This window comes from Phlebotomus papatasi, chromosome 2, assembly GCF_024763615.1.
Source record: "Phlebotomus papatasi isolate M1 chromosome 2, Ppap_2.1, whole genome shotgun sequence".
Lineage (NCBI taxonomy): Eukaryota > Metazoa > Arthropoda > Insecta > Diptera > Psychodidae > Phlebotomus > Phlebotomus papatasi.
Window position 1 is genome coordinate 14903861 of NC_077223.1, and position 27929 is coordinate 14931789.

The 27929-nt window shown below is 34.5% G+C and overlaps 5 protein-coding genes across 5 annotated transcripts in view; 2 read left to right on the forward strand and 3 right to left on the reverse strand.

Moving 5' to 3' along the window:
- Positions 1–303: 303 nt before the first annotated feature.
- Positions 304–5642, reverse strand: LOC129802719 (mitogen-activated protein kinase p38b-like). Its single transcript, XM_055848755.1, has 4 exons — positions 5444–5642; positions 5243–5354; positions 4642–4973; positions 304–984 (listed from the first exon to the last, which is right to left on the reverse strand). The coding sequence occupies exons 1-4, from the start codon at positions 5545–5547 to the stop codon at positions 459–461; spliced, it is 1074 nt and encodes a 357-aa protein (XP_055704730.1). The 5' UTR covers positions 5548–5642; the 3' UTR covers positions 304–458.
- Positions 5643–8175: 2533 nt separating this feature from the next.
- LOC129802722 (microfibrillar-associated protein 1) lies at positions 8176–13410 on the forward strand. Its single transcript, XM_055848758.1, has 3 exons — positions 8176–8369; positions 8439–9743; positions 13005–13410. Exons 1-2 carry the CDS (start codon positions 8297–8299, stop codon positions 9710–9712), a joined length of 1347 nt encoding a protein of 448 aa, XP_055704733.1. The 5' UTR covers positions 8176–8296; the 3' UTR covers positions 9713–9743; positions 13005–13410.
- LOC129802721 (translation factor GUF1 homolog, mitochondrial) lies at positions 13041–15513 on the reverse strand. The gene is made up of 5 exons (XM_055848757.1): positions 15340–15513; positions 15091–15277; positions 14685–15026; positions 13420–14622; positions 13041–13166 (listed from the first exon to the last, which is right to left on the reverse strand). The coding sequence occupies exons 1-5, from the start codon at positions 15393–15395 to the stop codon at positions 13041–13043; spliced, it is 1914 nt and encodes a 637-aa protein (XP_055704732.1). The 5' UTR covers positions 15396–15513.
- The window catches only part of LOC129802720 (AP-3 complex subunit beta-1), a 39171-nt gene continuing 26742 nt past the window's right edge, over positions 15501–27929 (forward strand). Inside the window, exon 1 of the mRNA XM_055848756.1 lies at positions 15501–15757. Coding sequence (XP_055704731.1) covers positions 15621–15757 — 137 coding nt within the window. The 5' untranslated portion in view covers positions 15501–15620. The remainder of the gene's footprint in view (positions 15758–27929) is intronic.
- On the reverse strand, positions 20958–27317 carry LOC129802723 (venom allergen 5-like). The gene is made up of 4 exons (XM_055848759.1): positions 26872–27317; positions 21983–22183; positions 21651–21909; positions 20958–21583 (listed from the first exon to the last, which is right to left on the reverse strand). The coding sequence occupies exons 1-4, from the start codon at positions 26951–26953 to the stop codon at positions 21151–21153; spliced, it is 975 nt and encodes a 324-aa protein (XP_055704734.1). The 5' UTR covers positions 26954–27317; the 3' UTR covers positions 20958–21150.

The window sequence follows — 27929 nt, forward strand, 5'->3', positions numbered from 1 at the left end:
CAATTTGAGGGTAAAGAATCGTATCGAGCCAATTAGCTGAGATTCTTTTTAAGCATTATTACCGTGGGCGTTAATTTTGAAATGGCTTTACTCGACACGGTTCTTTGTCCCCAAAACTTAAATAATTTCAGCTAGCTTCACTAGGCTTATAACATTATTAGTCTTTCTATTCTTTTATGAAACTAAATAATACTGCAACCTTGGTAACCTACCTTTGAGTCCTTACATCCAGAGGTGCTTATTCCGTAGTGTAACTAAGAATTTCACCCAAAAAATCCAGGAGAAATCAAGTAAAACACTGGCTAAATTATCCAAAATTTTTTTATGGCGGATTCTAAAAAGCAGGTAAATGTTCGTCTTCACAGTATTCAGTAAAATTGCAATATTGCCTCGCAAAATACACGTTTGATAATACAGAAAGAAAAAAAAAGAAAACCTTTTTGCAAAAGTCACAAAATTCACTTCTCAGATGATGAAGCTCCTGCTGATGCTTCCATGAAGCTAACAACCTCTTCAAATACCAATTGCTTCCATTTCTCAACTGGTAAATCCATATCCTCGAAACTTTGATCGTAAAGTGCTGAAGTAGGTTCATCAGTAGGATCAGCGTATTTTTCAAGATAACTGTGGGCGAGTGCTTCTTCTGCTTGAATCCTCTTGTCTGCATCTAACTCCAACATTTTTTCAAGTAGATCGATGGCTTTCGGATTAGCTCCCATAAATACCGTTCTGAAGTCCTGCTTTTTCATAATTGGCAGAGATTTAATGTAGTTTCTCGCACTCTCTGAAGATATTTTTGCCATAAAGTCATCCGTTGGTGTGCCCAGCACCTCCATTATAAGGTTCAATTGATGAATGTGATCAGAACCAGGGAAAAGGGTACGTCCTGTAAGCAATTCTGCCATGATGCATCCGACTGACCAGATGTCAACCGTTTGGTTATAGTGCATCCAATTGAGCATGATTTCTGGTGCGCGGTACCACCTAGTCAGAGAGGATAGACATTGTATTTGAAAAAAAAACATGGATAAGGCAACTGAAAAATCGTATCTTAATAACAGATGTGATTTGTGAATTTCGTAGATTGATTTTCTTATTTTCATTCATGAAAAATACCAATTGATTTTTTACCATCAAGCGACTGTACAGGTTGGTTATCAACCAAACAGTAATACGGGCTTTAGACCTAAAGCGGTCTTCAGACTAGAGCTTTAGTCTAGTTCCCGAAGGTCATAGAATCCTAAATGGCAACCAATCTTATTGCTCTTTCAGAATCTAACGGATCATTTGTCCTTAATAATCCAATCCTAAGTTAAATTTTCCAAAATAATCTTGACTGATAAGAAATTATAACAGTTAAGCTATATAGCTAAACCTTGGGTCTGAATCCCGTATAAGGCTTAGTCATCTGGCTTAACTTCTCTAATTCGTTATCAGGTATGAGCTTTTACGAAATCGTTGTTTAGGATTGGATATTAAAGGCGAATGATCTATTAGATTTTGAAAGAAATCAATAAAATCGCTTGACATTTAGATTTTTGAGACCTTCGGGAACTGGTCTGAACCTCCACTCTGAAGTCCGCATAAGAGATATCGACCACTGAACTTTGGTTACCAGATCTTCAAACTTAATATTATCTAAAGACGTGTTCCTTTTTTTGCATCAACTTTTCATAAGTTCTTCCGCTTAAAATTTTGCTTTCTTTCGAAAACGTCTTCAACGATTTTTATAATTTTTGGGTAGGATTTACAGAGATGATCTAGGTCTAGGCGAACATTTCGTATATAATTACGCTATTGTCCGAAAATTAGCTCTACTAATTTTTTGAGGTATAGAAGGTTTACATAACGATCGCTTAGAATAAGAAACGAGTAACTCGCAGTAGGCAAATTTCACAGGAGAACGATTTGAATCTGAGATTTTATATGCAGAGTGTAGGATTTTTGAGATTTAAAATCTCTATAATTTTGAAAATAACTATCCTTCAAGTATAATATTCATAGGGAAGGTAGAGGGTATAAAGAAGTATCCAAAAAGCGAATAAAACGATTTTTGTAAAAAATCAAGTCGTTCGACTTATTCGTCAACCAAATGAAATTTCCCAGAAAATTGCATCGGCCCAAACCGCTTCTCAAATGATTTTTAAAAAATTTATAAAGAAGCTAAAATCTATCGGTAGGTTAGGAGAACCTTTCAGTATTTCTTTTTCTTAAGACGGGGCATTTGACAAATTCAACATCAAAATATTTGGTCGGTTTTTATTAAATAAAACTTAAATTTCAAATTGATATCAAAATTGATAGAAATTATGTTACATTTCAAATTGAAATTAAACAGTTAGGAGAAGTAACTCAATAATATGATTGAAGATCAAAAATTTGTTTCTTATATCAAGAATTGTCGTAAATTACTCATCACCTAAATCGAAAATTCTTGTATAAGTCTTCGTATTTCCATTTAGTTACGAGAATTGCTGATATTGGGAGAGCAAAGAAGGTACAACAATTGCTAATCCAAGCGACGCAATTTAAAGGTGTCTAAAATAAAAAGTGATGAGTACAAAATTTTTAAATTTCAATATTTTTCAAAGGCAAAATGAAGTATTTTGTCGTATTTTGATGTATAGTTTACAAGCACACAAAATCAATCGGTTTAACTTCAAAATTCTCAATTTTAATAAAAATGTGTTTAGAGACCTGAGCAATTTTCGTCAAAAGTGCTTTTTCAAAGAAATCGAATGTACTAATGTATGGAGAAATATCAGAATTGCGCCAAAAAGACAAATTAAGACGGCAATTCTCTCAATACTATAGAAACCTTAACTATTTAAGGACGATTGGAACACCGGTGTCCCATAAAGAAAATAATTTTTCCTGACTACCTAAAGTTATTTTTTTCTTATGTCTGTACATAATTGTAAAGTAGAAGGTTGAAGGAATCTAGGATATTTTTTGGAAGTCTCTAGCTATTTGCTATGTAGTAAATATTTAAGCTAAAAATGGGGAATTTTTAAATTCTCAAATTCGTAATTGATTTTATTTATTTTTTATACTTCCAATTTTTTTTAAGCAAAACCCTTTTGGCAATAAAAACTACAATACTCATACGTAATATTTTTCATTAAAGCGAAAAATATTATTCATTGGTATTTTCAGAAAAATTACTTAAATTTTTGGGCTATTTTTGTCCCTATCGTTCATAGAAGCACTAAATACACCGAATCAGACTCTGTTGGAGTTTCCAAGGTTAGATGTAAGACTTATCATTGATTATGTTTCTCAGTTTAATTTTTATTGTTGATTTTCAGTCCGTAAAAAGTGTCTCGTCGTTAAAGGGTTAATGTAAAAGTGATTAAGGTTTTAAAATTTTGCCATAACTTCATGAATCCTAAATTTTTGTTGAATAAATGGAATTTGTCGAGGAAGTTACGATAATTATTTACGAAATACTAGAGAAAAGCGGCTATAATTCAGACTTCACCCAAAAATTTCTTCACCTAACCTAAAATTTTACAGCATTTAAAATTTAAAGTTAAAATTTAAAATTTGATTAGCATTTTTTTGTTCGAGAAAGGCTGACCGATCAGCATATTTTTGCTGATAGATTCAGTAAAAATATGCTTAAAACTTTACTTTTTTCAGCTAACTGTGCTCGCTGGGATATTTCAGGCATTTGAGGAGTTCATGTTTGAGGAACTTAACTGTAGAAAATATTAAACATTGAAATTTTGAACCCTCTTTTTGAAATTTCACTAAGGCCTCAACACTTTGGGAGAAATTTTCTTCAAAATGCATCATTTTGAAGAAATTAAAAATTGTTAGAATTATGAAGGCATAAGTTTCTTATTCTTATATGCATAAGTTTCATAAGTTTCAATAATCATGTCTTAAATTAGGGTACGGTAATATAAGTAATAGGATCAGACCTCAATTGAAATTTTGTAATTTCCTCTCTTTTTCTGGACAAAGAGAAAAAGAAGATCACGAAGAAGTGTAAGCCCTACACTTAAGAGTACTTCTTCGTAGTCCTTCTTTTTTTTCCTGTCTGAGACAGTGAGTAAATTTCAATATTTCAATTTAGGTCCGATGCCTAATTAGTAGCTTCCACACAATTATCTATTGAGAAATAAAATAAGAATCACATTTTCCTGGGAAATAGAGGAAAATTATCTTTCGTAGATCGGTAAATTCCAGGTGCTAGGGGTAATTTGGAATCATTTCTATTTTGGAATTTTTAGATTTTCTCACTGTTTAAGATTGTCAAAGAGAAAAAAAGGCACGAAGAAGTGCCTTCGAGTAACTCAATGCATTTCCCTATTAAAATAGGCTGTTTTTGCTCTGAGCGGCTAATTTAAAATCACGAGTTAAATAGAACATCTTTAAAAGTTGGAAGATTCGATAAACTGTCTACACGGTTATTTCCCACTGAGCAGGTAATTCTTGTCAGTGGAAAAACAATAAATCCCTGGGAAAAGATTCTTCGTCGCATAAACAGTGAGCAAGAGAGTCACACACTGGCTCTTAAAACAATTAACGACACTCGACCACCTCGCGATTTAGTGACGCAAGTTCAATGTGCCTGAGAGTGTGTGTGGGCTACAAATAGAAAGGTGTTCTCGAATGCCTTGAGTATCGTCATACCTCGTCGCAACGTAGCCCGTCATCTCGTTCTCCGTGGGTCGCGCTAGCCCAAAGTCCAAGATCTTCAGCTCACAGTCCTCATTGACGGCAATATTTGAGGGCTTCAGGTCACGATGGATTATCCCAGCACTGTGAATATATTTTAGGCCGCGTAGGATCTGGTACACGAGGAATTGTACATGATCATCTGAAAGTTTCTGCGTTCGGATGATATTATTGAGGTCGGCACCCATCAAATGGGTTACCAGGTAGACATGCTGGAAGCTTTCCAGGCTCTTCCCGCCTGGATGAAATACATTCAGTAGGCCTATTACGTTTTCATGGTTCATATGCTAATTTATGGGGAAAAATAAGAAAAAATTGTTAGAACACGCCCAAGTTAGAATGGAAAATTTCTAGATTTATAATAGTCTGGCCATGACATGAAGGTATCCTTAAAAAGATATTTAACAGAGAGGTGTGGCTAGTAGGTTGTAAAATGAAATTATTTTGATAGAATTTAGATTTAGGTGTGTCTATTTGTAACTCAAGTACAATAATTACTATTCCCCTCCTTTCTAGACCTTCAGCCAGATTAGGATCTTATTGATTATCCAATTACCTTAAGCATTCGCAATTCCCTGTAAGTTCTCTTTGCATGAACGGCTGTCTGGAAGGGTCTGGCCAATTTTTTTATGGCTACTTTTGTATTATTGAGAGTATCGACGGCCGAACTGAAAGACACCCATTGTTAATAAAAAAAAAATCTTATCATTTATGGGCCCCCCATCAGGGTACCAAAGTACAAATGAATCCAACTCACCAAACCTGACCATAGGCACCTGATCCCACGGGAGTCAGCATTTGATAGCGCCCCGGAACATTCCATTCCGTTTTGTTGATCTCCACAGAATAGAATGATTGCATTTTGTCTCACAGTTTAACCACAATTTTGCAAAAAAGTTGGAGGAAAGTTATTTTTTCAGTATGTTTAGCATCCGCCATCACTGGCACTTCTTGCACTTGCATGCCAAAAAATTACGAATGTTACATGAAAATTTCATGAAACTTTCAAAAAATGCCCTAACTTACTTGACAACTGAAATTTTCATAAATTTTAGAAGCCTAAATTCCAGTGTTGCCAACTCTAAAAGATTTTCCCTAGATTTACAAGATTCTAGTGGGCATTTAGGTCCGAAAATTTTGATCTAGGACTTAGGAGAATATTTTTTTTTTTTTAGAAATAATTATCGAATTTCTGTCAAAAATTACTGTTGAATTTTATTCCAATGTGTAGCGAGTAATTTCTTTCATTTTTTTTTAATGAAAATTACCTTTAATTGAATTGATTCTGGAAGGAAATTGCCTACACTTACTAATTTACTTAAAAAACCCATCTTTTTATCAAAAATTCATACCAATGTGAAGGCAAGTTTTTTGAAGCACACATCTTGATGCTAATTTTTGATATAAATTTCTCATAATGTGTAGACAGCTTTGCGAACACCAAATGTTGAAACGAAACGCAGAAAAATATTACTAATAGTTAGTAACATTTTTATAAAAATGCAAAGTTTTAGCACTTGGTGTACGCTGAGAGTTATAGTCTCGCAAATTTGTGAATTTAGGAGACAAATATCATCCAAATAATGAATTTCAGGGGTGAATGTGAATTGCAAAAATGTAAATATTTTTTTAATGTAACTGCCATTTGAATTAAAAAATATCCCGATCGAAAAAAGAACTAAATTATAAGCAAGAGTTAATTGTATTTCATTCTTAAAAGAAATGAATTGCTTAGAGTTTATATCTAGATTACACTATAAAGACTTATTATTTTTGACCATGTATTCTAATAAAACGTGAAAATTATATATCATAATATTTTGAAATGATTAATTTTACTGAATTTGTATAAAATTTATGAAAATAGTAAAATTTGTTTTGTCAAGTTTCAGGTGCAAATTACAAATATAATAATTTGTGTATCCTCCTCGCTAATTCTGTTCTTTTTCAATTGGAACACATTTTAGCTCAGACTACCGTTGCATTTGAAAAGAAAGTTTGGTTATTTTTCAATTTTCATTATGTTTGCCAAATATAGCGCAAACAAATGTTTTCTGCTCAAATTGGTATTCGATATTTTTTGTTGTGTTCTGATTGTTTGCACAGAAGTTTTCTTGTTTGCTATTATTATTATTATGCCTTTGTAAATTTATATTGATTATATAATTTAAAAAAATGGTTTTCATACTATGTTCTTGTTCTACGTCCAAATTTCTCCATAAATTGGATGACATTTTTTCATAAAATATATATTAAATGGCATAAAAACAGTATTATTTTAGGTTGGCGGCCTATTTAATGTAATCACTTCACTATTATGAATACGAAACGCAGTGTCGCATAATTAATAATATTATATTTCGTCGCAGGAGTCATTAAAAATGTTTGCGGAATGTTTGGAAACAAATTATCCACGTTGTCACAACACCATTTTATTTGTTTGACATTTGAGAAAAAAAATTGGAAAAAACCATATAAAAACCTATGGAAAGATAGTGGAAATTTCCATATGATATTTCCACCTTATTCCGCGGACGTTTCACGTGTGAGTTTCCATATACAGTAGAGTTCCTCAAATTTAAACATTTGGGGGGGGGGGGTATAGATGACATTTCTTACTCCTCAAATTTGAACAATATTTTCAAAAACGTAACGGAATTCATATGAAATTCAGTTTCCCTAAATTAAGATAAATAACTTTAGAGGATATATCAATGTAATTTATTGTGAAATAAATGGAATTTATTGCAGAAGTTACTATAATATGATAATATTGAGAAAGGACCAAATAAAAAGGGTTCCACTTCATAGTCCAAGCAAAACTTTCTTGACTTAACCTCAAATTTTACATTTTGAATTCAACCGTCGTTCAAATTTGAGGAACTCTACTGTAAATCTTCCACGGAACTCCGCGGAATTTAACGCTGGAATTTCAGCATATCGTACTTGAAATTCCATGGAGAGCTAAGATTCCAATGGAATTACCGGCTCCAAATTCCATGGAAAACTTAGTGGAATTTTTTCGTCAAATTCCGGCGAATTTTGCAAATTGGACGCAAGTTTTCCACTGGAATTTCAGTGGAATTTTGCTATGGGGATTCGAGAAAAAAGTGGAAAAAAATCATATAAAACCCTATGGAAGGATAGTGGAAATTTCCATATGATTTTTCCAGCTTATCCCGCGGACGTTTCACGTGTGATTTTCCATATAAATCTTCCACGGAACTCAGCGGAATTTAACGCTGGAATTCCAGCATATCGTACTTGAAATTCCATGGAGCACTATGATTCCAATGGAATTTCAGGCTCCAAATTCCATAGGAAAACTTAGTGGAATTTTTGCGTCAAATTCCGGCGAATTTTGCAATTTGGACGCAATTTTTCCACTGGAATTTCCGCGGAATTTTGCTATGGGTTTACATGAAAAATTCATGAAATTTTACAAAAAATACCCTAACTTGCTTGACAACTGAAATTTTCATAATTTTCAGAAGCCTAAATTGCAGGGCCATTTTAATTTGTCAAAATTGAGAAAAGAAAACATTGTTTTTGTGAAGAATTTATTTTTCTCAGTTAAACGCACGTTAATGTGAATAGGGAATTGTGAAAAATGAGTGGTTTAACAGCAGGATTGAACCCTATTCAGAGTACGGCAGGAGCAGTCCCCGTACGCAATGAAAAAGGTGAGAGATAAATGAAGAATTGAATGGTCAGGAATATGCCCTTTAAATGTTTTTGGATTGTTTTTCCAGGTGAAATCTCCATGCAGAAGGTCAAGGTGCAGAGGTATATCTCGGGAAAACGCCCAGAATACGCCACGTATGACAGTTCCGGAGAGGAAAGTGATGAGGGAGACTTTGTTGATACACGTAGAAATCTTCTGGAAACACGTCCAATTGAAACCTACGAATCTTCCGGAAGTACTACAAAGTACACTACTACGGAGATCAATGATCCAAGACTCAGGAGAATCAATGCAGCTGCCAGTGAGCCAAGAGAACGACGACGACACATCTCAGAGTCAGAAGAGTCAGAGGAAGAAGAAAAAGAGGAGGAAGAACATGGTCAAGTGAATCGGATTCACGTGTCTGGGAGCTCAGACAGTGAATCCGATGCAGAGTTGAGTGACACTGAGATTGAGAGGCGTCGGCAGATGTTGCGAAAGAGAATGTTGCAGCAGCAGAAAGAGGAAGAAATCCTGCAGTTTGAGGAAGAAAAGGCCGAATCATCAGGATCAGAGAGTTATGAAAGTGAGACGGAGAGTGAGGATATGGAAGACAATGAACCCAGGCTGAAGCCATTGTTTGTCCGGAAGCGTGACAGGACAACAATCATTGAGCGAGAGAAGGAACAGAATCAGGAGCGTCAGGTTGAGTATGAACAGAAGAAGAACCTCAAACAGCGACGGAGGCAGACATTGAAGCTAGTGGAGGAGTGTATCAAGGCTGATTTGGCCAAACCCAAGAGTGATAAGCAAGAACCAAGTCTGGAGGATGTCTGTACAGATGATGAGAATGATGAGATTGAGTACGAGGCATGGAAACTCAGGGAGATCAAGCGTATTAAGCGTGATCGTGAGGAACGTGAAGCAATTGAGAAGGAACGTCTAGAGGTCGATCGTATGAGGAATATGACGGAGGAAGAACGCAAACAGGAATTGCGAATGAATCCACGTCAAGTAACAAATAAAATTGCAAAGGGCAAGTACAAATTCCTGCAAAAGTACTACCATCGTGGAGCTTTCTATTTGGATCAGGAAGAAGATGTCCTGAAGCGAGACTTCTCGAGTGCCACTCTCGAAGATCACTTTGATAAGACAATCCTGCCAAAGGTGATGCAAGTGAAGAATTTTGGACGCTGTGGACGTACCAAATACACCCATCTTGTGGATCAGGATACTACACAATTTGATTCCCCGTGGTACAGTGATACCACCACAAATGTCAAGTTCCACACTGAAAGGGCTGCTGCCAGCAAGCAAATCTTTGAGAAGCCCAGCCTCAGCAAAAGGAAGAAGATGGACTAGATGAGCTGTGATTCATTTTACGGATAAATGGGTGAGTTGGATTTTCAAAATAAGAAAAAAGTGACTCCGGCGAGATTTCTAATGGGCAGCGCAGAATATTTTTTTGCTTTGTAAACTTTCGAAATACATCTATTCGAACTACCTCCAAATTCTAAAATTAAAATATTTTAAAATATCCAAAAACATTTTTTTTACTTAAATAATTAGGTGAAAAAGAAAACTGCCCTAGGCGTCCTAGGAAATGTCGATTTATTGAAGGGTCGTTAAAGATACAAAGTCAATATCTCCTATCGTTTGAATTTTAAGAAAAAAAAATTTAATTTGGTAAATAAATAGAAAGGACAATTTGGGACCGGAGACATAAAATTTTAATTTTTGATAAACATTCAAAATATAAAAATTCATATTAATAAAATCTAGATGTGACCCGGGATGAACAGATTTAAGATTTGAGAACCTTGAAGGATCCTCTAACAAATTTTGTCAATTTTGAACGTCTTATTTCAAACACCCACCGTATCCATTGTTGCACAGTGTTATTATTTATTTTCTAGAAAATTACTAAAATACTATAAATTTTGAAAATTTCAGCATTTTTCTGGTATTTTCAAAAATATTTCTCATTACACAAAATTTTGATTTCTTTGAAAATTGTTTTTCTTTCGATTCTAAGTATTCTAACAAGTTTCCAGCGCACAAAACTTTTGTTTTGTAAACATCTTTTCAAAATTTCCCATGAGAATGAGCGAGATGACTAGATCTAGATCTCACTCACTCTCATTGAAATGTAAAAAAACATGTTTACTAAACAAAAGTTGTTGTGCGTTGGGCATTATTTATTTTATGCTATTCTGTGAGTATTTCCATGTTTTTAGAAATGTCGGTTGAATTGTTTTTTTTTTTTTTTTTTTTGAATTGATCTTGCTTTTTAAAGAAACATGTTTTGAGCTAGCCGCGATTCAATCGTTCTTAAATGTGTAAAGCTGACCGGGAGGATTTTTTTTAAAGATGAAGCGTTATTATTCGAATCGTAAATGTTTAATTTTGACATTAAATATTTAGCTTAAATCATTGATCGTCCATTACGTTCATTATCTAAGAATTGCCCGGGATAGGAAGCAACTTATAAACCGTAAAATGTTGATATGAGTTTGAGAGGCTAATCAAATTGTTTCTGGTTATAATCCTAAAGGAAAAAAACCCGAAAATGCCAAAATCTCGAATGGGTTGAAATCCAAAATAGTTAAAATCTCGAAAAGCTAACATCCCGAATATGTCGAAATCTCAAATGGATCAAAAACTCAAAAAGCCAAAATTCCGAATAGCCAAAGTATTAAAGAGTTACGATTTCGGGATTTTCTTTTCTTTTTTTATTTCTAACCTTTCGGGATTTTAGTTATTCTGGATTTTGACCCATTACCCAATCGAGATTTTGGCTTATTCGGGATTTTGATCCTTTTGGAATTTCAACCCATTTAAAATTTTGACTCATTCAGGATTTCGACCCATTCGGCGGGATTTTGATCGTTCTGGATTTTGAACCATTCGAGAATTAGACTCATTTAGGATTTTGATCCTTTCGGGATTTCGACTCATTCAAGATTTCGACAAATTCGAGATTTTGGTTTCCGAGGTTTTGACCGATTCAGGATTTTGGTTTTTGGGATTTCGACCCATTCGGGATTTTGTCTCTTTGAGATTTTGGCGTTCGGAATTTGAGCTTGCAAGATTTTGGTCGACACTGAACCAAATAGAATGTTAAATCCTGAAATAAAAATACTTCGTTATTACGAAGTAATTAGTCTTTTAGGACATTATTTCGGGTTTTAAACGCTCAACTAACGAATGTTTCTTACTCGTTGTAAATTACTTATCTTTTTAACTGGATTTTTAAGATAACAGTGAATTAGTAGTGATTCCAACAACGGTTAACCGATTACCGAAAAATTGGTTGATCGAAACTGTTTTAAAACCAGTTTTTAGACATGAAAACGATTTGAAACCGTATCTTTTAAGAAAATTTAAAATTTCTATTAAGTTCAGGTTTATTTCTTGAAATGCCAACATCACTGCAAAATATTTCCGTGTGGTCTAGGAATATTTGCTTTGTTTAGGGGCATTTTGCCCCAGATTACAGAAGGGAACCTGGAGTGCAATGATTTTATGCGTAATGGATTTCATTAGTGAAATTTCTGTTGTGCGCTATATTTATGATACTCCATTAGAGAGCGTCTCTCTCCCTTTGGAGAGAGATTTATCATACCTCAATTGAATTCATTGGAAGCTGAAACTTAACCGTGGAACCACTATTTGTTTGTCAATATGAAACTTAATCAAGGAATTGACTTTCGATTACTTCTCCAAGGGTTAATGAATCTGGGTTTCCTTAAAACCAGGATTAAGAGAAAATCAGAAAGTTTCAAGTATAGGTAATTTTTCCTCGATTATCTCCTTCGGTGTGCCTAGTCCGAAAACAAAGAATTTTTAAATATAAGTTAGTATGAGTAAAAATTGAAAAAAGAATCTATATGGATCAAAATGACTCAAATGTTGTATAATGATCCAAGAAAACGAAAGTTAACAAAAACTGTTCCTGTGAGCTTCTCAAGAGGTAACATAGACCGTCTTCAGACTAGAGGTTTAGCCTAGTTTCCGAAGGACTCAAAATCCTAAATAGCACCCTTATTCGAGCTTCTGATTCTGATGAGTGACAAATCTCATCTAATCGTTACTGTGTTATCACACTTGCACATTAAAATTTTAATATGATTCACATTAATTGTCGCTGGTGAGAGTCCAAATGTGTAATTTGTGTGTTTGAATCATTTTATATTCAAAATTTGATCTATTTATTGATAAAAAGGTAGGCCTTGGCCCGCAAAATTTGATATAAATTGATTTATAGCATTAATACGAAAAATTAATGCGATTTTCTCTTTAATTTTTTAATGTGAAAAATATTTGTGCTTTAGGTAAATTTAAACTTATTTTTGCAGGCCAAGTCCACTTCTTTATCAATAAATAGAAAAACCCCAAATATAAAGTGACTCAAAGTCACAAATAACATATTTGGACGTTCACAAACGACAATTAATGTGAATCACATTAAAATTTTAATGTGCAAGTGTGATAACGCCGTAGATGAATATTCTATTTTGATTCAAGCCAAGCCAGGCAAACCATTATCGGGATTGAAAAACTCTTGATATATTTTTTTTTTAATTGCAATATTTTCTATCAACATTTATTTAAATGATAAAAACAGTGATGGTATGTCCTAACTCTGTTGCAGGTCCATGGCTTCTTTTTTGCCCTCACATTCACACTTTTATCGCTTGAGGATACTGATAAAAGTGTCCCTTGGAATGGAGATGTTTGCAATGGAGCGCATCTTCTTTTTGCCCTCAGCCTGCTGACGAAGTAGCTTCATGCGACGCGTCACATCGCCACCGTACTGCAAAAAATCAGAGACAAAAACAAACAAAAAAACAAAGAGTTCAATGAGGGTTTCTCTTCAGGATCAACCTTCAGGTATTTTTCTCTCCCTCTTTATACACTTCCAAATCCTCCCTAACCCCCAAAAACTTTTTTCCGTCGCGTCCGGAACACCCGTCTCGTTTTATTCTCATCAATTTTGGAAATATCTTATTTTTTGGATGAAAAATATGCGCCAAATAAAAGAGGTTTCTCACAAAAAATTTACTCACCAGTTTGGCTGTGACATCCTTACGGTAAGGCTTTATGGTTTCTCTGGCGAGGATTTTGCCCCCAACGGCTGCTTGGATGGAAATTTGAACCATTTGCCGGGGTATTATATCTTTGAGTTTGGCTACAAGTTGCCGGGCGAAGACTTGAGCTTTGCTGGCGTGAACAATTGAGCTCAATTCTTCGACTTCTTGGCCATTTAGGAGGATCTTGAGTTTAACGGCATTTGTAACTTGATATCCGTGATCTTCGTAGTCGAAACTTGCATAACCGGACGTTAGGGATTTCAGGCGATCGTAGAAGTCGAGGACAATCTCTGCCAGTGGGAAGATGTAGGTCATCATAACACGATCACTGTCGATATGAGTTGAAGTCTTCTGGACACCTCGGCGTTCAACACAGAGTCCAATAACTGGTCCTAAGAAATCCGTTGGGGTGATTATTGTTGCGAGTATCTGGGGTTCGTGGAATTCCGTGATGTTTTGGGTATCCGGAAGAAGTGCTGGATTGCTTACGGTGATTTCTTCACCTCCATGAGCTTTGATGGCTTTGGCTCCGTGAATTTTGACTTTATAGGTGACAGAGGGCGCTGTGATTATAGGTTCTGTGTCGTATTCTTGCTCCAGACGTTGACAAAAGACTTCCATGTGGAGTAATCCCAGGAAGCCGAGTCTCCAACCTTGGCCAAGGGCCGAATTGGAGTCTGGTGTCACTGTCACGGCAGAATCATTGAGTGTCAGCTTCTCAATGGCTGCTCTGAGGGAAATGTATTTGGACTGATCAGGTGGATAGACTCCTGCAAAGACCATGGCTTGCTGAGGTCGGAATCCAGGTAACTGGGCAACGGACACTCCTTTCAGATGAATAGTGTCTCCAATTACTGCTTCCTTACCACTTCTCATGTTGCACCCTAGGAGTCCCACCTGACCGGAACTCAATCGGTCAATTGGAACTTCTGCGGGAGTTAAAAGGGATAGGCTCTTAACTTCATAGCTTTTTCCTGTGGCTACGGAAGTGATTTCCTGTCCCACTGACACTTCTCCTTCGCGAACATTTATTAAACTCAAAGCACCGCGATACCTATCGTACGCACTATCAAAGAGCAATGCCCGAAAGGGAGCTTCAGGATCGGTTTTTGGACTAGGCAATCGTTCTATGATGTTCGGAATTACATTCTCAATGCCAACTCCCAGTTTAGCTGAAATCTGCAATATTTTCTCTATTTATTTGACATTTTGAACAATTTCTGGGATCGTTTTAAAAATACCTTAAGGACTCCTTCAGGATCGATATCAAACATCGACATGAGATCTTGACATACTCTCTCCGGATTGGCATTTTTCAGGTCAATTTTATTAAGAATGGGAAGGATTTTGAGATTTCTGGAGACTGCCATGAAGTAGTTTGATACAGTTTGAGCCTGAATTCCGTGATTTGCATCCACGAGTAGGATAGCACCATCACAGGGAGCTAGGGACCTGTGAACCTCATTGGAAAAATCAACATGACCGGGAGTGTCTATTAAATTCAAGAGATACTCCTTATTTTCGTGAATGTAGAAGAGTGAAACTGTCTGAGCTTTTACTGTGATACCCCTCTCCTTTTCCACCTGGCCACAAAAACCCAACATTCCTTAGTATTCCACCCTAATCGCCTACAGAATTCTCCCTTACCTGCAAACTATCCAGAATTTGAGGTCTATCAATCTTCAGTCCTGCTTTCTCCAGCAATCTATCAGCTAGAGTACTTTTTCCATGGTCCACATGAGCTATTATGCAAAAGTTCCGGATCCTTTCAATAGGGATATCTCTCAATTTCTCGGGAACCCCCTCATAAGACGAAAACCGTCTTACTAGGAACCTAAAAATTAGGTTATGTTTACCGTTCTGAAGAAAAACTATCAATAATTCCTCAATACTTGCTTTTGATTTCGACTAAAAACACTTCTAAAGTATTTAAAGAAGCTATAAGAAGACATTCCGAAATTTGTTAAACACTTTTAACAGCTAAATATGAAATTTTCACCAACATCATTCCGCACTTGTTTTGATTTGTTGTTGCACTAGGATCTAGGAACCTTCTAGCAAAAGTGAGGTTAGTTTTCCAATACAGTGAAGGGTTTTTGGGCAAAATTTTCGTGCTGGATTTCTCACTGTTAATCTCTTCGAGTTTTGGTGAAAAGCGTGCTAGAAGAAGTGTGAATATGTTTTCTTCAGATTCAGATTCAGGGGTACTCCACCAGAGCCCCAATTCGGCTTTATACAGCAAAGAAAGTACTCCCGTCGAAATTGAGTATGCCAGCGAGTCTATTGGTACATTTTTTGGCTCTGAGGCCAATAGGTGAGTCTCAAAAATTATCAATTGTTTCTCAAAAAGTTCCTAGAAGAAAATAGATTACGAGGAGAGTGATATAAATTGGCAAAATTAGTGATAAATCTGTTTGTTTTGATAACTTTTTTTGTGTCCTATTTGATGACATTTTCTGAAACGAAAAACCTGTAAACAGTGAAATGGAAATTGAAGGGTTTCCAAATTAACCCATTAGTGTTTTATTCATATTTCCAAATTTTACTAAATCTTAGTTATTTTTAATAAAATAAAAAAAAGGATTTTGATTATTATTTTTACAAATTAAACATAAGCTAAAATTGGGAATTTTGCTTTTAACCTTATTGAGACCGGGTTGGACTTGCTATTAATTGCCCAAAATTTATTTGCTAGAATCCCCTAGCAACAAGGAATCCAGATTTAATCTAATTCTTATAACTTAAATTTTAAATTTAAAAAGTATTTCAATTACTAAAAATATAAATATTGGCCTCAATTCTGAGAAAATCTCAAGATTTTGGTATTCTGAAATCAAAAAAAATCAAGATCAAAATGTCAAATTTGTCAAAATGTCTTGAAATCTTGAATTCCAAGACACAAACCGTGTGGATATCAAGATTATCAATTCTGTAACCAATATTTCAAGATTTCAAGACATCAAATTTCTTATTTTCTTGAAATAATTCCAATAACATCTCGAAGGTGCTAGGAAATTTTCAAGATACACTCGACTCTTCATTATCCGGCTGACGTGGGGACAAAATGACATTTTGGTTTTTTGAATCTGGTCAACGTTTTTTCTATTTTCTGCTGTGGGAATTTGTTTTCAGTCGAAAAACAACCGAATTTTCTTTGTGGTGTGTTTATGTTTCATTTTGTAGCACGATTGTGTGTCAAAAACTTTGATAAAATGAACATAACACATTAATTCACTCTGGATAAACTGCATGTTTCGTAAAAAAATCGTTTTGATTACATCAACTGCCGTGTTTCTCAGCTGTCACCCGGATAATGAAGTGCCGGATAACGGAGAGCTGTGTGTACTAACAATTTGAAGAGTTTCATACGAAAATGGCTATTGATGTGGAATATTTCAAAGAGAATTACTTTGAAAAATACTGTGTTTGATCTTGTAATTTAACCGAAATGGTACGTATTTCTATGTACACATCGAAGTACACCACCCTGAGAATACCTGCAAAATAATTATATCTTGCTTAAGCATTTCTTGGTTTGTCATGGGTCACAAGTTTGGTTTGCACTTCCTATACTCCTGTTTATGGCCTCTCATTTATTCTTTAATATACGTCCTATAAATTAATTTTCATATTTTATATGACGGAATTTCAATAGAGAAATGAAGATATTTGTCAGAAGTGATGTTTCGTTAAGTGTGGAAGTCTTAAAATCTTGGTTCTTAGCTAAGACATTTTAACTTCCATAAATACTTCGCGTCAGAATACGAAATCTTGATTTTGGAAATATTTGACAGCTTGAAATTTTGATCTTGATTTTGGTCTCAGAATTGAGGCGATTGTATGAAAAGTTCGTGTAAAAGACATAAAAGAAAAAAATCATAATTCCAAAACTATTTTTTTTAATTAAATAATCTTCTATAACTTCAATGTACTTGACCCAATGTTCAACTAATAATTTTAAACCGCATGGAAAGTGGGTTTCTAGATGATCTGCTGGACCGAAATGGCATACGGATTAAGAGATTGATAAATATCAAATCTTTTGAAATCCAACGATTTTTTTTGTTTACTTAGTAAATTAGAAAGATTAGAAAGAATCACCGTAAATTAGAGCACACTTGCATTAACAAAACCTCCAAAACCTGAACCATTTGTCACCAAAATTTTGAAAATTCTCGTAGATTATTTTATGCCACCAAGACGAAGAGCTCACGGATAAGCGAGAGTCTTATTGACTAGTCTTATTTACTACTTATTTTGTACAAAATTTCTTTACGTTTCTGGACAAATAAAAGTGTCTGGAGGTCAATTCCAGCAAATACGCTGGATGACCAAGGAATTCATAATTCGGATCTCTGAATTTCGACTTTATCGAAACCGCCTTTGTGAGCAGGTGTTTTGTCTTCTTAAAAATTATCTTTTTTAAGAAAACGGAAGGAATATCCGGTCGCATTTGTTAAAATTAGCCTTTATCCTCTCTCTTTCTTGATTCGAATTTTGGTTGCCAATTTGTTTTCTTGAATAGTTACTAAATCAATGGAGTTTTTAATTAATTAATGTAAATAATTTAAATTCAGTGACGCGTGTTTAACAACGGCTCCCCGCGTCCCCATAATAGATTTTTTTTCTTTTTTTTTATCAAAAAATCATCTATTAATCTTAAAGGATTTTTTTTTTAAATATGGATATTTTATGTCATTTATTTATAGTACATTGACTGAATGGGTTAATATACTTAGAATGTTAAAAATTAGGATCAGAAATTTGCACTGAAAAAGGGTTTTGTTGAATTTTTAACGTACACGGTAAATGCCCTTGAGCTCTAAACTTAAACCTTGTAGGAATCGTCTTTCGTATCTTGTAATAAAAATAATGTTACTTGAAACATTTCTCTAATTGTCTGAAAAAGTTATCGCATGAAATGCAAGTTTAGTGAGGATTTAGGCTTTCAATTAATTTTTTTTAAAATTTTATTTAAGTAAATGGCTCAAAATATTATACAGTAATTAGTAATAACGATCATCGTAAAATCTTCATTCCAGAATTAAGACTAATCACAACAAACTATATTATTATTCACACGAGAAAACGTGTCCAGTCCATCATTCTAAATGGTATAAAAACATATTTATTAACCACAAACAGTCTCTTTAAATAGTTATATTTATCGTTCAATCTGCACACGCTTTATTATAAAGCTCAGAAATAAATGTGCAGACTTAATGGTTTCTTAATCGGTTCCCCTGATTAACATTTTATAATTGATTTATTTAAATTGTCCCAAAATGGATTATTTTTTTTGCTCATCAACAAAATGTGTCTCGTGCACAAGTCATGAGAAGAGAATTTGGAATATTTCCACGTGCAACTCAATCTCATTTTCGAAAAAGTAAAATTTTATCTTCTGATCTTGTATTTTAAAGATCTTCACCTTTTCGTGAAACATGGAAGCTTTTAAAATCTCATTTTGCCGATTATACTGATAATTTATTGCCCCTCGTGGAGATTAAGATTTTAAATACACGTAAAATTTTGCAGAAATATGCAGATACACTTACGAAAGAATATGCTTGATAATTAAATGATTCTGGATTCTGGAGTGTCTTAATAACAGAAATAATATCTGGACTCTCAGTATGTTGATATTTAAGAGAAAAGTTTGTGAATTAATTGTATATTTTTTAAGTTTTTAAATCGTAGTTCTGGAATTTTTTATAGGAGGTCTGTAAAATATATTTTTCATTTATTAATGTACTTAATGACACATCAAGATTTAGATTATATCCATGAATATTTTTCATTGAAAATTTTTCTGTCAGTAGAATAAACTAATCTTAAGACCTTAATTTCTCTGACGATAAATACTGTCTTGTCTATGATCGTATTCATTATGTGCAAAATATTTCGTATTTGTTGGGTAGAAAATCGCTAATCGCGTTAAGCAAACTGCTCTTGGCGGCCGAAATGAATAAAATTTATCACCAGTTATGTTTTTAAATAGTTTGAGTTTGAGTACGGAATGCCAACGAAAAAAAGGTTCATTGAAATCGGTTAATAAAGATTAGAGATAGAGTCCGGTCAATTCCAGTATAGTAAGGATCGGGTCGGAATACAGCGGGGTGGAGTGGAGACCTTGTCAGAAAAATCTCGATCTCCGATACAAAATACTAAAACTTAATCGAAATCGCTTCACAAACTTCGAAGTCCGGTCTTGACCTATTCCGGTCAAGTTATTTTCTGTTATAGCTCGGGTTAGAGTAAAGCGACTGCAAAGCTCTTGACCCCAGCTTACAACATACTAAAACTTCATCAAAATTGAAAATCAAAGTTCCGAGATATTCGAGATCGAGTTATAGAAAATCGCTTTTTCGGATAAAAATGGGGTGTCAGAAGAGTTGTAGCATTTAGTGAGAATTTTTTGAAACACCAAAATTTTCAAATTCTGACAATTAGATCCGAGGATATGGGCATTTTAAGATTAAATTTTTGACTCCTTATAGCATGGGTCAGATCAGTTGTGGGGGGGGGGGGGGGGGGCTAGTTTATTTTTTACCGAAAACTTAGGCCCAGCTATAACATTCTAAAATTTGTGAACGCTAAGGACTGAGTTACTGAGAAAACATAATTTGATGATGTTCTGAAATACCGGAAGCGAGTGGGGTGGGGGGGATGGATCTGATATCCTCCACACGATATTTAACCTTTGGCGCACATCGTTTGTTGATACCTCTTTCCGTATTTGCACCAGAAGCGTTTGTACTGTACGTAGAATCGGTCAGCTGGAAGACCGGCTCACCATGAAAATCGGTTTTTGGCGGGTATGATATTCGTGATCTATTAGAGTGAAAAAGTGTACATACAAATTTTGAGCCCAATCTGACGAGGTCGCATTTCACATCGAACCACGGATGCTGAGATTGTAAAGAATTTCAGCTATAACCCGTAGGCTTATACGGGCTTCAGATCTAAGGCTCAGCTATAAGGTTTAACTTCTCTGAATACTTATCAGTCGAAAATTTTTGGAAAATTTTGACTTAAAAATGGACTATTAAGGGGAATTAATCTATTTGAATCAAAAACACAAATTAAATTGGTTTCTAAATATTTACTTTTTTGAGTCGTTCGGAAACTAGGCTAAACCTCTAGTGTGGAAACGGTCTTAGGCTTACTCGATGTTTGTATTGTATAACACTTTTGAAGAATAATAATCTTTTTTAGAACTTCATGTAATCTTCAAAAGGTACAATAAGTTTAGACTTACAAGGGTCATAGTATCTGTTCTGTTCCTTCTAAAAAGTATATTCGGAATTCTTTATCTTTTCCGGATGACATATTAAGTACTTAATTTAAATAACTTCTTTAATTTTAAGTCCAAAAATGAACTTACCTCTATGGAGTGTTATCTTGAACAACATTCGTCATTAACCATTTCTTATAAGTGCAGTCATACAAACCTAATTATATGATGTAGTTTATCATACAATATCATTTTAATCAGTAAAAAGTAATCTCTCTATCTTATGAACCAGCAAAAATGGTTTATTATCTTGTGTCATACAAAAAAGTGTATATAAAATTTGTATAAAATTCCTTAATAGTTATCCAGTCGTTTTCTGCCTTAATCATGCTAAAAGTACAATTTTTTAAGAATTCTAATTAAGTATTAGAGCCTAGCTTAATCTTAGAACATATCCCTTTGTGTTAATTTCAATTGAAAAAAGCATCCCAATTGTAAGTGAGTAAAGCATTGTTACGATCACTCTTGGTGTTCCTTGGGGGTTCAAAGGAAGCAAAGGCATTGTGGGCTGGCTTCTCCTCAACATAAACTTGAGTTTCTGGCTCCTGATAGTATTGGTGGGTTTGGGGCTGTGACCATGCGTAATCTGCTGCGAATTGGTTGGTGAATGAACTCTTTTGGGGTTTGTTGTAAGTCACTCTGGTATATTCGGCCTTATGGGGTGCTGTATATTTGACATTATTGTAGTCAGTGATGTAGTTCTGTTGTGGTGCTTGATAGGTAATTGTTTGGATTGTTGGAGCATCAGTACAGAGACCAGGGTAGCGACTTGATGAGGAAAGTCCGAAATTGTGACAGGCTGGACTTCCAGTTGAGTAGGGATCCACTCCGACTACATTACCTCTGAAAATTCAAATAGGGCTGAATAAGTTGAGGACTTTGTATAGTTTGGAGAATAAAGTGAACTTACCCTGGTCCATAATTGCAGACCCATAGTTTGTTGTACTTGTATCCATCGTAGTAAGACGAGAAACCACACCCCACTAGATTTGTTTCGCCCCAAACCAGCTGTGAATAGTGTCCTGTTTTAGGTGACCATGAAGATCCCCATCCATAATCGTTCACCTCGTTGAACCAGTTTTGAATACGGGATGGGAAGTCCCCTTCGTGCTCTCCTAGTGGTTCTGTACTCCACATAATAGCTAGATTCTGTCCCATTGTGAAGCGATCTAAGTGAGATAAATTATTGAGATGTTAGTGGATTCTGTTGCTAAGGTCTATTTCTCTACGGTGAAAACTTACTCAGATAACGACTGGGATCGTGTTCAAAGGTGCACTGATCTGCCCACTGCTGTGCTTTGGCCGCCAATTCACTGTCCCATTTCATTTCCATCATGTTCTCAGCACCTGGTTGACCACGCACTTGCCCCATTGCTACGGATTGGCGTAGGCGATTGTGTGTCTCCAGAATATCATACTTCTCCTGTTCAGTCACCCCGGTCTCTATAATGATGGGTGGAAGAGCGGAAAAATGTCAAATTCTCACAATAAACACGTGGCACACGACATTTTCTTAATGGACAGGAGCGACAATATGAGAAAATTTATGAGGAAGCCAATGAGACAGAAATGGGTAGTGGTCACAGAGTTGATGATCGCATGAAAATTAAAGATTTATCTCTCTTATAGTTTAATTGAGAAAGTTTTCTCAAAGGATACTGGAATATTTTAATCTCTATTTGGCAATAAAGTTGTAAACTTTTCATTTTGCAACCGTGGGAAAACTGCAACTGGTTTTGCGTTATTTTGCTTTGAAAGTTGGTTTTGGTTTTCAATCTAATGTTGCTGTAGTGCGGACATAGGCCTAAGGTTTCTCTATTTTGCTTAATTGCTCTGATTTCTTAAAAGGTCAAATGATCTTTCGAACTTTTGAAAAATATACTATAATTTCTTGTTATTTAGAAATTCAAAACTTTCGGGAACTGGGCTAAGGCCCTCGTCTGAAGCCTGTACAACTTATTAAGTCGGCAGAGGACGCATAGTGTGAAAGGGAAAAAGCAGAATTTATTAATTTTTATTTATTATTATTAGTTATTTTGTTGTTCGTTATGTATGATAATAATAATAATAATGGCAAAAGTTCCATAGAGGAACAAAGCCTTATCTTAAGCGAGAAGATAACAAAAACAACGATGGATGTTCCGAAAGGACATTCATTATGCCCTATGGCAGGCCTGAGCTAAAAGAAAAGCCGAAGTGAATTTGGTGGTGCCTGTTAGCATTCTTCGAAATGCCGCGAAAATTTACGTAAAGGAAATGAGAGATTTTTTAATGTGAAAATTGTTTAATTCCTTAAAGTTAAGTCATTTTCACAAAAAAAATCGTTTTAATAATTTAGTTGAATACAGTTAATTGGGCTAATTGTGAATAATTGTCGATATTACAACAAAAACATTGGGATGAAATTTTGGGCTGGAAGACTAATATTCTTTTGAGCTGTCCCAAAATTCAGGATAGGCTTGAGAAAAACCCTTTTGCACAACACTATTTTGGTTAATAAGTAATGCAAAAGTACATATTACAAGAAGGGACACGACCTGCTAATAAGGATAAAATAGAAAAGAAAATATTTTGTCGCATTTCAGATATTTTTTGCAACCGCAGCGCCGCCAGACGTTTGTCAAGTGAGGTATTTGTGTCTCTATCTCTCTCTCATAGTTGAATTGCGCGTGATTTAAGAACTTTCCAATTGAAGTGGATATTTGTATTTAATTTCTCTGTATTTCTGCAAGATTCAAGTAAAAGGATGTGTAGTGAACAGCTATCCGTCTTCCGACAAAAAATATCAAGAAAGACATCTATATGAGTTTTTACGTTTGTTATATCTTTTTGGCGCAAAAATATTTATCATGGCACCGTGAATGAGAGGGATTTGTGTTAACAGTATGGCTATCTGTAATTTCCATTAAAATTATCAACACAAAATTTCCGATATTACACGACTTTTAACGAGCACAGGTCTGCCCTATGGAGTCAAATGCAGTACAATTCAAACACCTTTAAATCCAGAAAAATCCTAGTGACGAAAAGGGAGATTTGAACTCGAGATACTTGGATCATAGAGAGAGTACTCCAGGGTAAGATGGGGTAATTTGGAATTTTGATATTTCTTAGCAGTTTAAGATGGCAAAAGGAAAAAAAAACAACGAAGAAGTGCTTTTGATTGTAAAGTCTTGTACTTCTTCGTGGTTTTCTTTTTCTCCTTGATCACCTCAAACTGTGAGAAAATCTCAAAATTCTAAGGGCCAAAATAGACTCGGGGTGATCCACAAGAATATTTAGCCTTTAAAATTTGACAGTACACGTAAGGATTTATCCTAAACTGTCATATGTTGATGGCTTCGGATCATCGATTAAAAGTCCTTCGCATAAATTTCTTTTACCTAAACCATTAGTGCTAGAATTTACAGAGGCTAAATATTCTCGAGGATCGACCTAAGTCTATTTGGGTCCTAAAATGGACATGACTCTCAATTATCCCATCTTACTTAAACTTTCTTAGTTAAACTTTCTATCATGGCACCCATAAATTTTATCAAATCTTAAATATCAATAAAATAATTTAAAATTTATTAATTTTGTAATAAATATAAATTTTAATAAAAATAATGGAATGGAACTAGTTGTAGTAAAGCTACTGGATACGATTCGAGTAGGGGAAAGTTTGTAGGCTTCGTATAGGCTTTGGCTTCAAACCCCTCTGAAAAATGCGACCGGTTTTAGTCTAATTTTTTCCCTGTTTTCGTACACATTTCACGAGATATCTCCAAAATCAAGTAGGTTGCCAATTTAGGGTTTTCGGTTGCCTATTCGTTATTAAATTGGCTTTTATTTTGTATTAGTATTTTTTGCTTATTCATTCTACAATGACAGAAAACAGCTAATAAACTCAAAAGTTTTTTCGGCTCGCTAGAAACATATGGGAAACATAGGAAATGTCATGCCCCTGCTTCAAATACTTCATATTTTTCTGATTCTTTTAATGAATCTAACCCAATAGCTATTACTTTAATAGCCAGTCTTAATTCACGCATTTCCTGAAAAAATTAAGTGTTCAAAGCCAGAGTGTGTGCGAATCCTCTAAGCCTTCCCCTATATTTTGTTCACAGAAAATGTTCTAATACCGCTAAAGGGGGTTTGAACGAAGGATACTTGCATCCTAGAACAAGGGCTCTACCACTTAATGGATTTACGTGCTCCATATGGTTTTTTTTCAATTAAAATCTTTATCTGTAGTATTCTAGATATTAGAAAATCAACTCTGACTGCAAAAATGACCATGATTAGCCAATGTGACTAAATGGAGGAAAAGAGTGGAAGCGCGACTCAGAATTACAAAATTGACCGCTTTGACTTTAAAATTTTGTGTGAATGAGTTTTTGAGATTTTCTTTCTATTGGTTTACAAAAAGAAGAGAGAAGATTTAAGAAAAAAAAACGCGAATTTGAAGAGAGAATCACATTTCACATAATGTTTAGCTTGAACATAAATTTACTTTATGCAAATTTGCCACGCTTCTTTTAGCCGTGTGATTGTTAGGAGTAAAATGGTCAAAGAAAAAAGTTTCTGAAAATACTGGGTGGTTGAAGAGGGACGCTAATTATGGTTTCAGCTTTGGCATATATGTACGTATATAAATTTAAAAATTAAATAATCACACGAATGATGAAAAAAAAGTGACTCTGATCATTAGCATAACTCGAAAGACTCTTCTCATCTTTTTTTTTTTGCTGTGATGTGACAATGAATCTCAATGAAATTTATTATTTTGATTCTGTCACAGAGCAGCAAAAAAAAAACTCGAGTGCTCATAAATTTTAAGGACACTTCCCTTAATCAATTTCTTTTTATTTGTGCTCGTTTTGTTCGGTTTTCTTTCTTTCTGTTACACTCTTAACGAAATATATATTCTCTTATCACTTTTGGAAGTGGACTTGAAAACTCGCCCCTGGAGTTAATGACACTTGTTGCGATGCCGATTTTGGGACCTTCGGTTAAACGATCGCAATATTTAAAATTTATTTTATAACCAAACCGCAATCAAGTGTTAGACGATCTCTTTCCTATTAATATCAAAATGAGAGGCACTTAATATTTTTTTATTGTATTTCACACATCATATTGGAAGAAATCAAACTGTGATCGCATAAATTTAATGTTTTTAAATATTGTATTTGGGAGGAGAAGAAAAAATGGTATGAGTGGAGTTCTTGTTCTCAACTAAATGGTTTCTCACATTGGAGTTATAATGGCTTGATAATCTCTACTTGCTAATGAATGCAAAATAGTTAAATGTCTTCATTCAGAAAATTGGTTTTTTTCTCACAACTGTTGCTAAATATTTCCAATAGTTATTTTTAGAGATTTTCTTGTATCTTGTGAGTTTGGTTAATTTAAATTGATTGCATTAAATTAAATGGAAATTGTCGAGAATATCAAATGAAAGGTCAAATTGAAAAATTTGAAGTTCAGGCGTAATTTAGAAAAGGTATTGTTAGTGATTTATTGTTATTTATAAGGCTAAAAAATGTATTGACAAAATAATTAACAATTTGAATGTCAAATTCAAGGGTCAAATGAGGAAGCTTCAATCTTACAAGTATTCTCAAGACTATCTACCTAAGATCTTTATTAGGAAATTCCTATGACAAAAAAACTAACTAACGTTAAAACATTGGTTTCGATCTCATGTTTTATTGTTTTTTCCTGTATCATTAATTGTAATTTGATATGAAAAGTCGGATGAATTTCCATGAAAAACCTTTTTTACAATGCAAAAAGAATATTTTGATAAATGTGTTCTGTTCTCAAAAAAATATATATATTATACTTCACAGCAGATGAACAAGCAATTAATTTGCTAATTTGATCAAAAAAGAAGACGAAGAGATATATATTCACGAATTTAATTTAAATATCCGAATACATGAATATCGAAAGATGGTCTGATTTAGTATGTAATTTATTCGCGTGGCAACCACAAGATTCTACTTTTAAAGCACTGTTTAACCTTTTTTTGAGTAATATGATCGCGTGAGAAGAAACAGATGAGACAAAATAAGAAGACACAAAGATAAGAAAATCACAATTTTTGTATTTAAAAAAAAGATATTCACAAACGAATTACTTACTCATTAATCGTGCATTTCGACAGGCTGTAGATTCCTTTGAGAAAATTGTTATGAGGATCGCGATCTTGACTATGAACATCATTTTTTCAAAAATATGACTTTATGACTAAATTTAAAAAAAAAACACAATTTTTCCACTGCTTCGACGATTGCGCGCAAAGATAATATATTATTTGCTAATTGTCAGATTTGTTTGACCAACTAATTGAGTGATCGTAGAGAAAAGACAATAAGCGATAAGCGCTAAGACGGTGCTATATAAAAAGTCGCTAGAAGTGACTTGAAAGAAAAAAAAAAGATCTTCTCCGAACTTTTTATTACTCACTCGCGAAGACGCCTGGAAGTCTATTGCGATCAGCCACTTGGTGACGATTGCCTTTTATACTGGCGGAATCGATCGGTTAGCAAATTTGCGAGAGAATATTATATATGTTCTAGCAGGCAGACAGATCAGAGACATGATACCAGAGTCCAATATGAGTTTTCGCGAGCAAAAGGAGGGAAGTTTTACCGGTCATGCAAGATTTGTGTGAGAGAGAGATGAGGAGGTTTCCAAATATCACCAGATGGTTCATTCTCAGAGACCTCTCTCAGCATTCATATCTTTCCGCGATTCTCTTGGATTTATTCTTAATTTTATATTCTTGCTTTGGTTTTATTGCTCAATGCTCATCTCCTCAGGTGGTTATAATTTTCTGTCTCTTTTCGTTTTTCTTTTATAAAATAAAAAAAAAACAAACGATACGTTTCCCGCAATCATGATTAATCTTTATGCTGCATTTTCTTAAGCTTTTGTGATTTTTTATTAACTGCAATTTATCGAATAAATAATGATTTAGAGAGAATTGTCTGTGTGTTGGAAGTTTTATAGCTCAAACGATGAGAGATAGCAATTTTTAGTTTTGGTGAACCTTCCATAAGACGATAACGGCATCATCAAACAATTTGATTTAAAACACAAACAACTTTTACGACATTTGATTTTAGTTTACTTAAATAGTTTTCAATAACATAAACATTTACCCAATAGACAATAACTAATGCTTATTGCCCAGCGC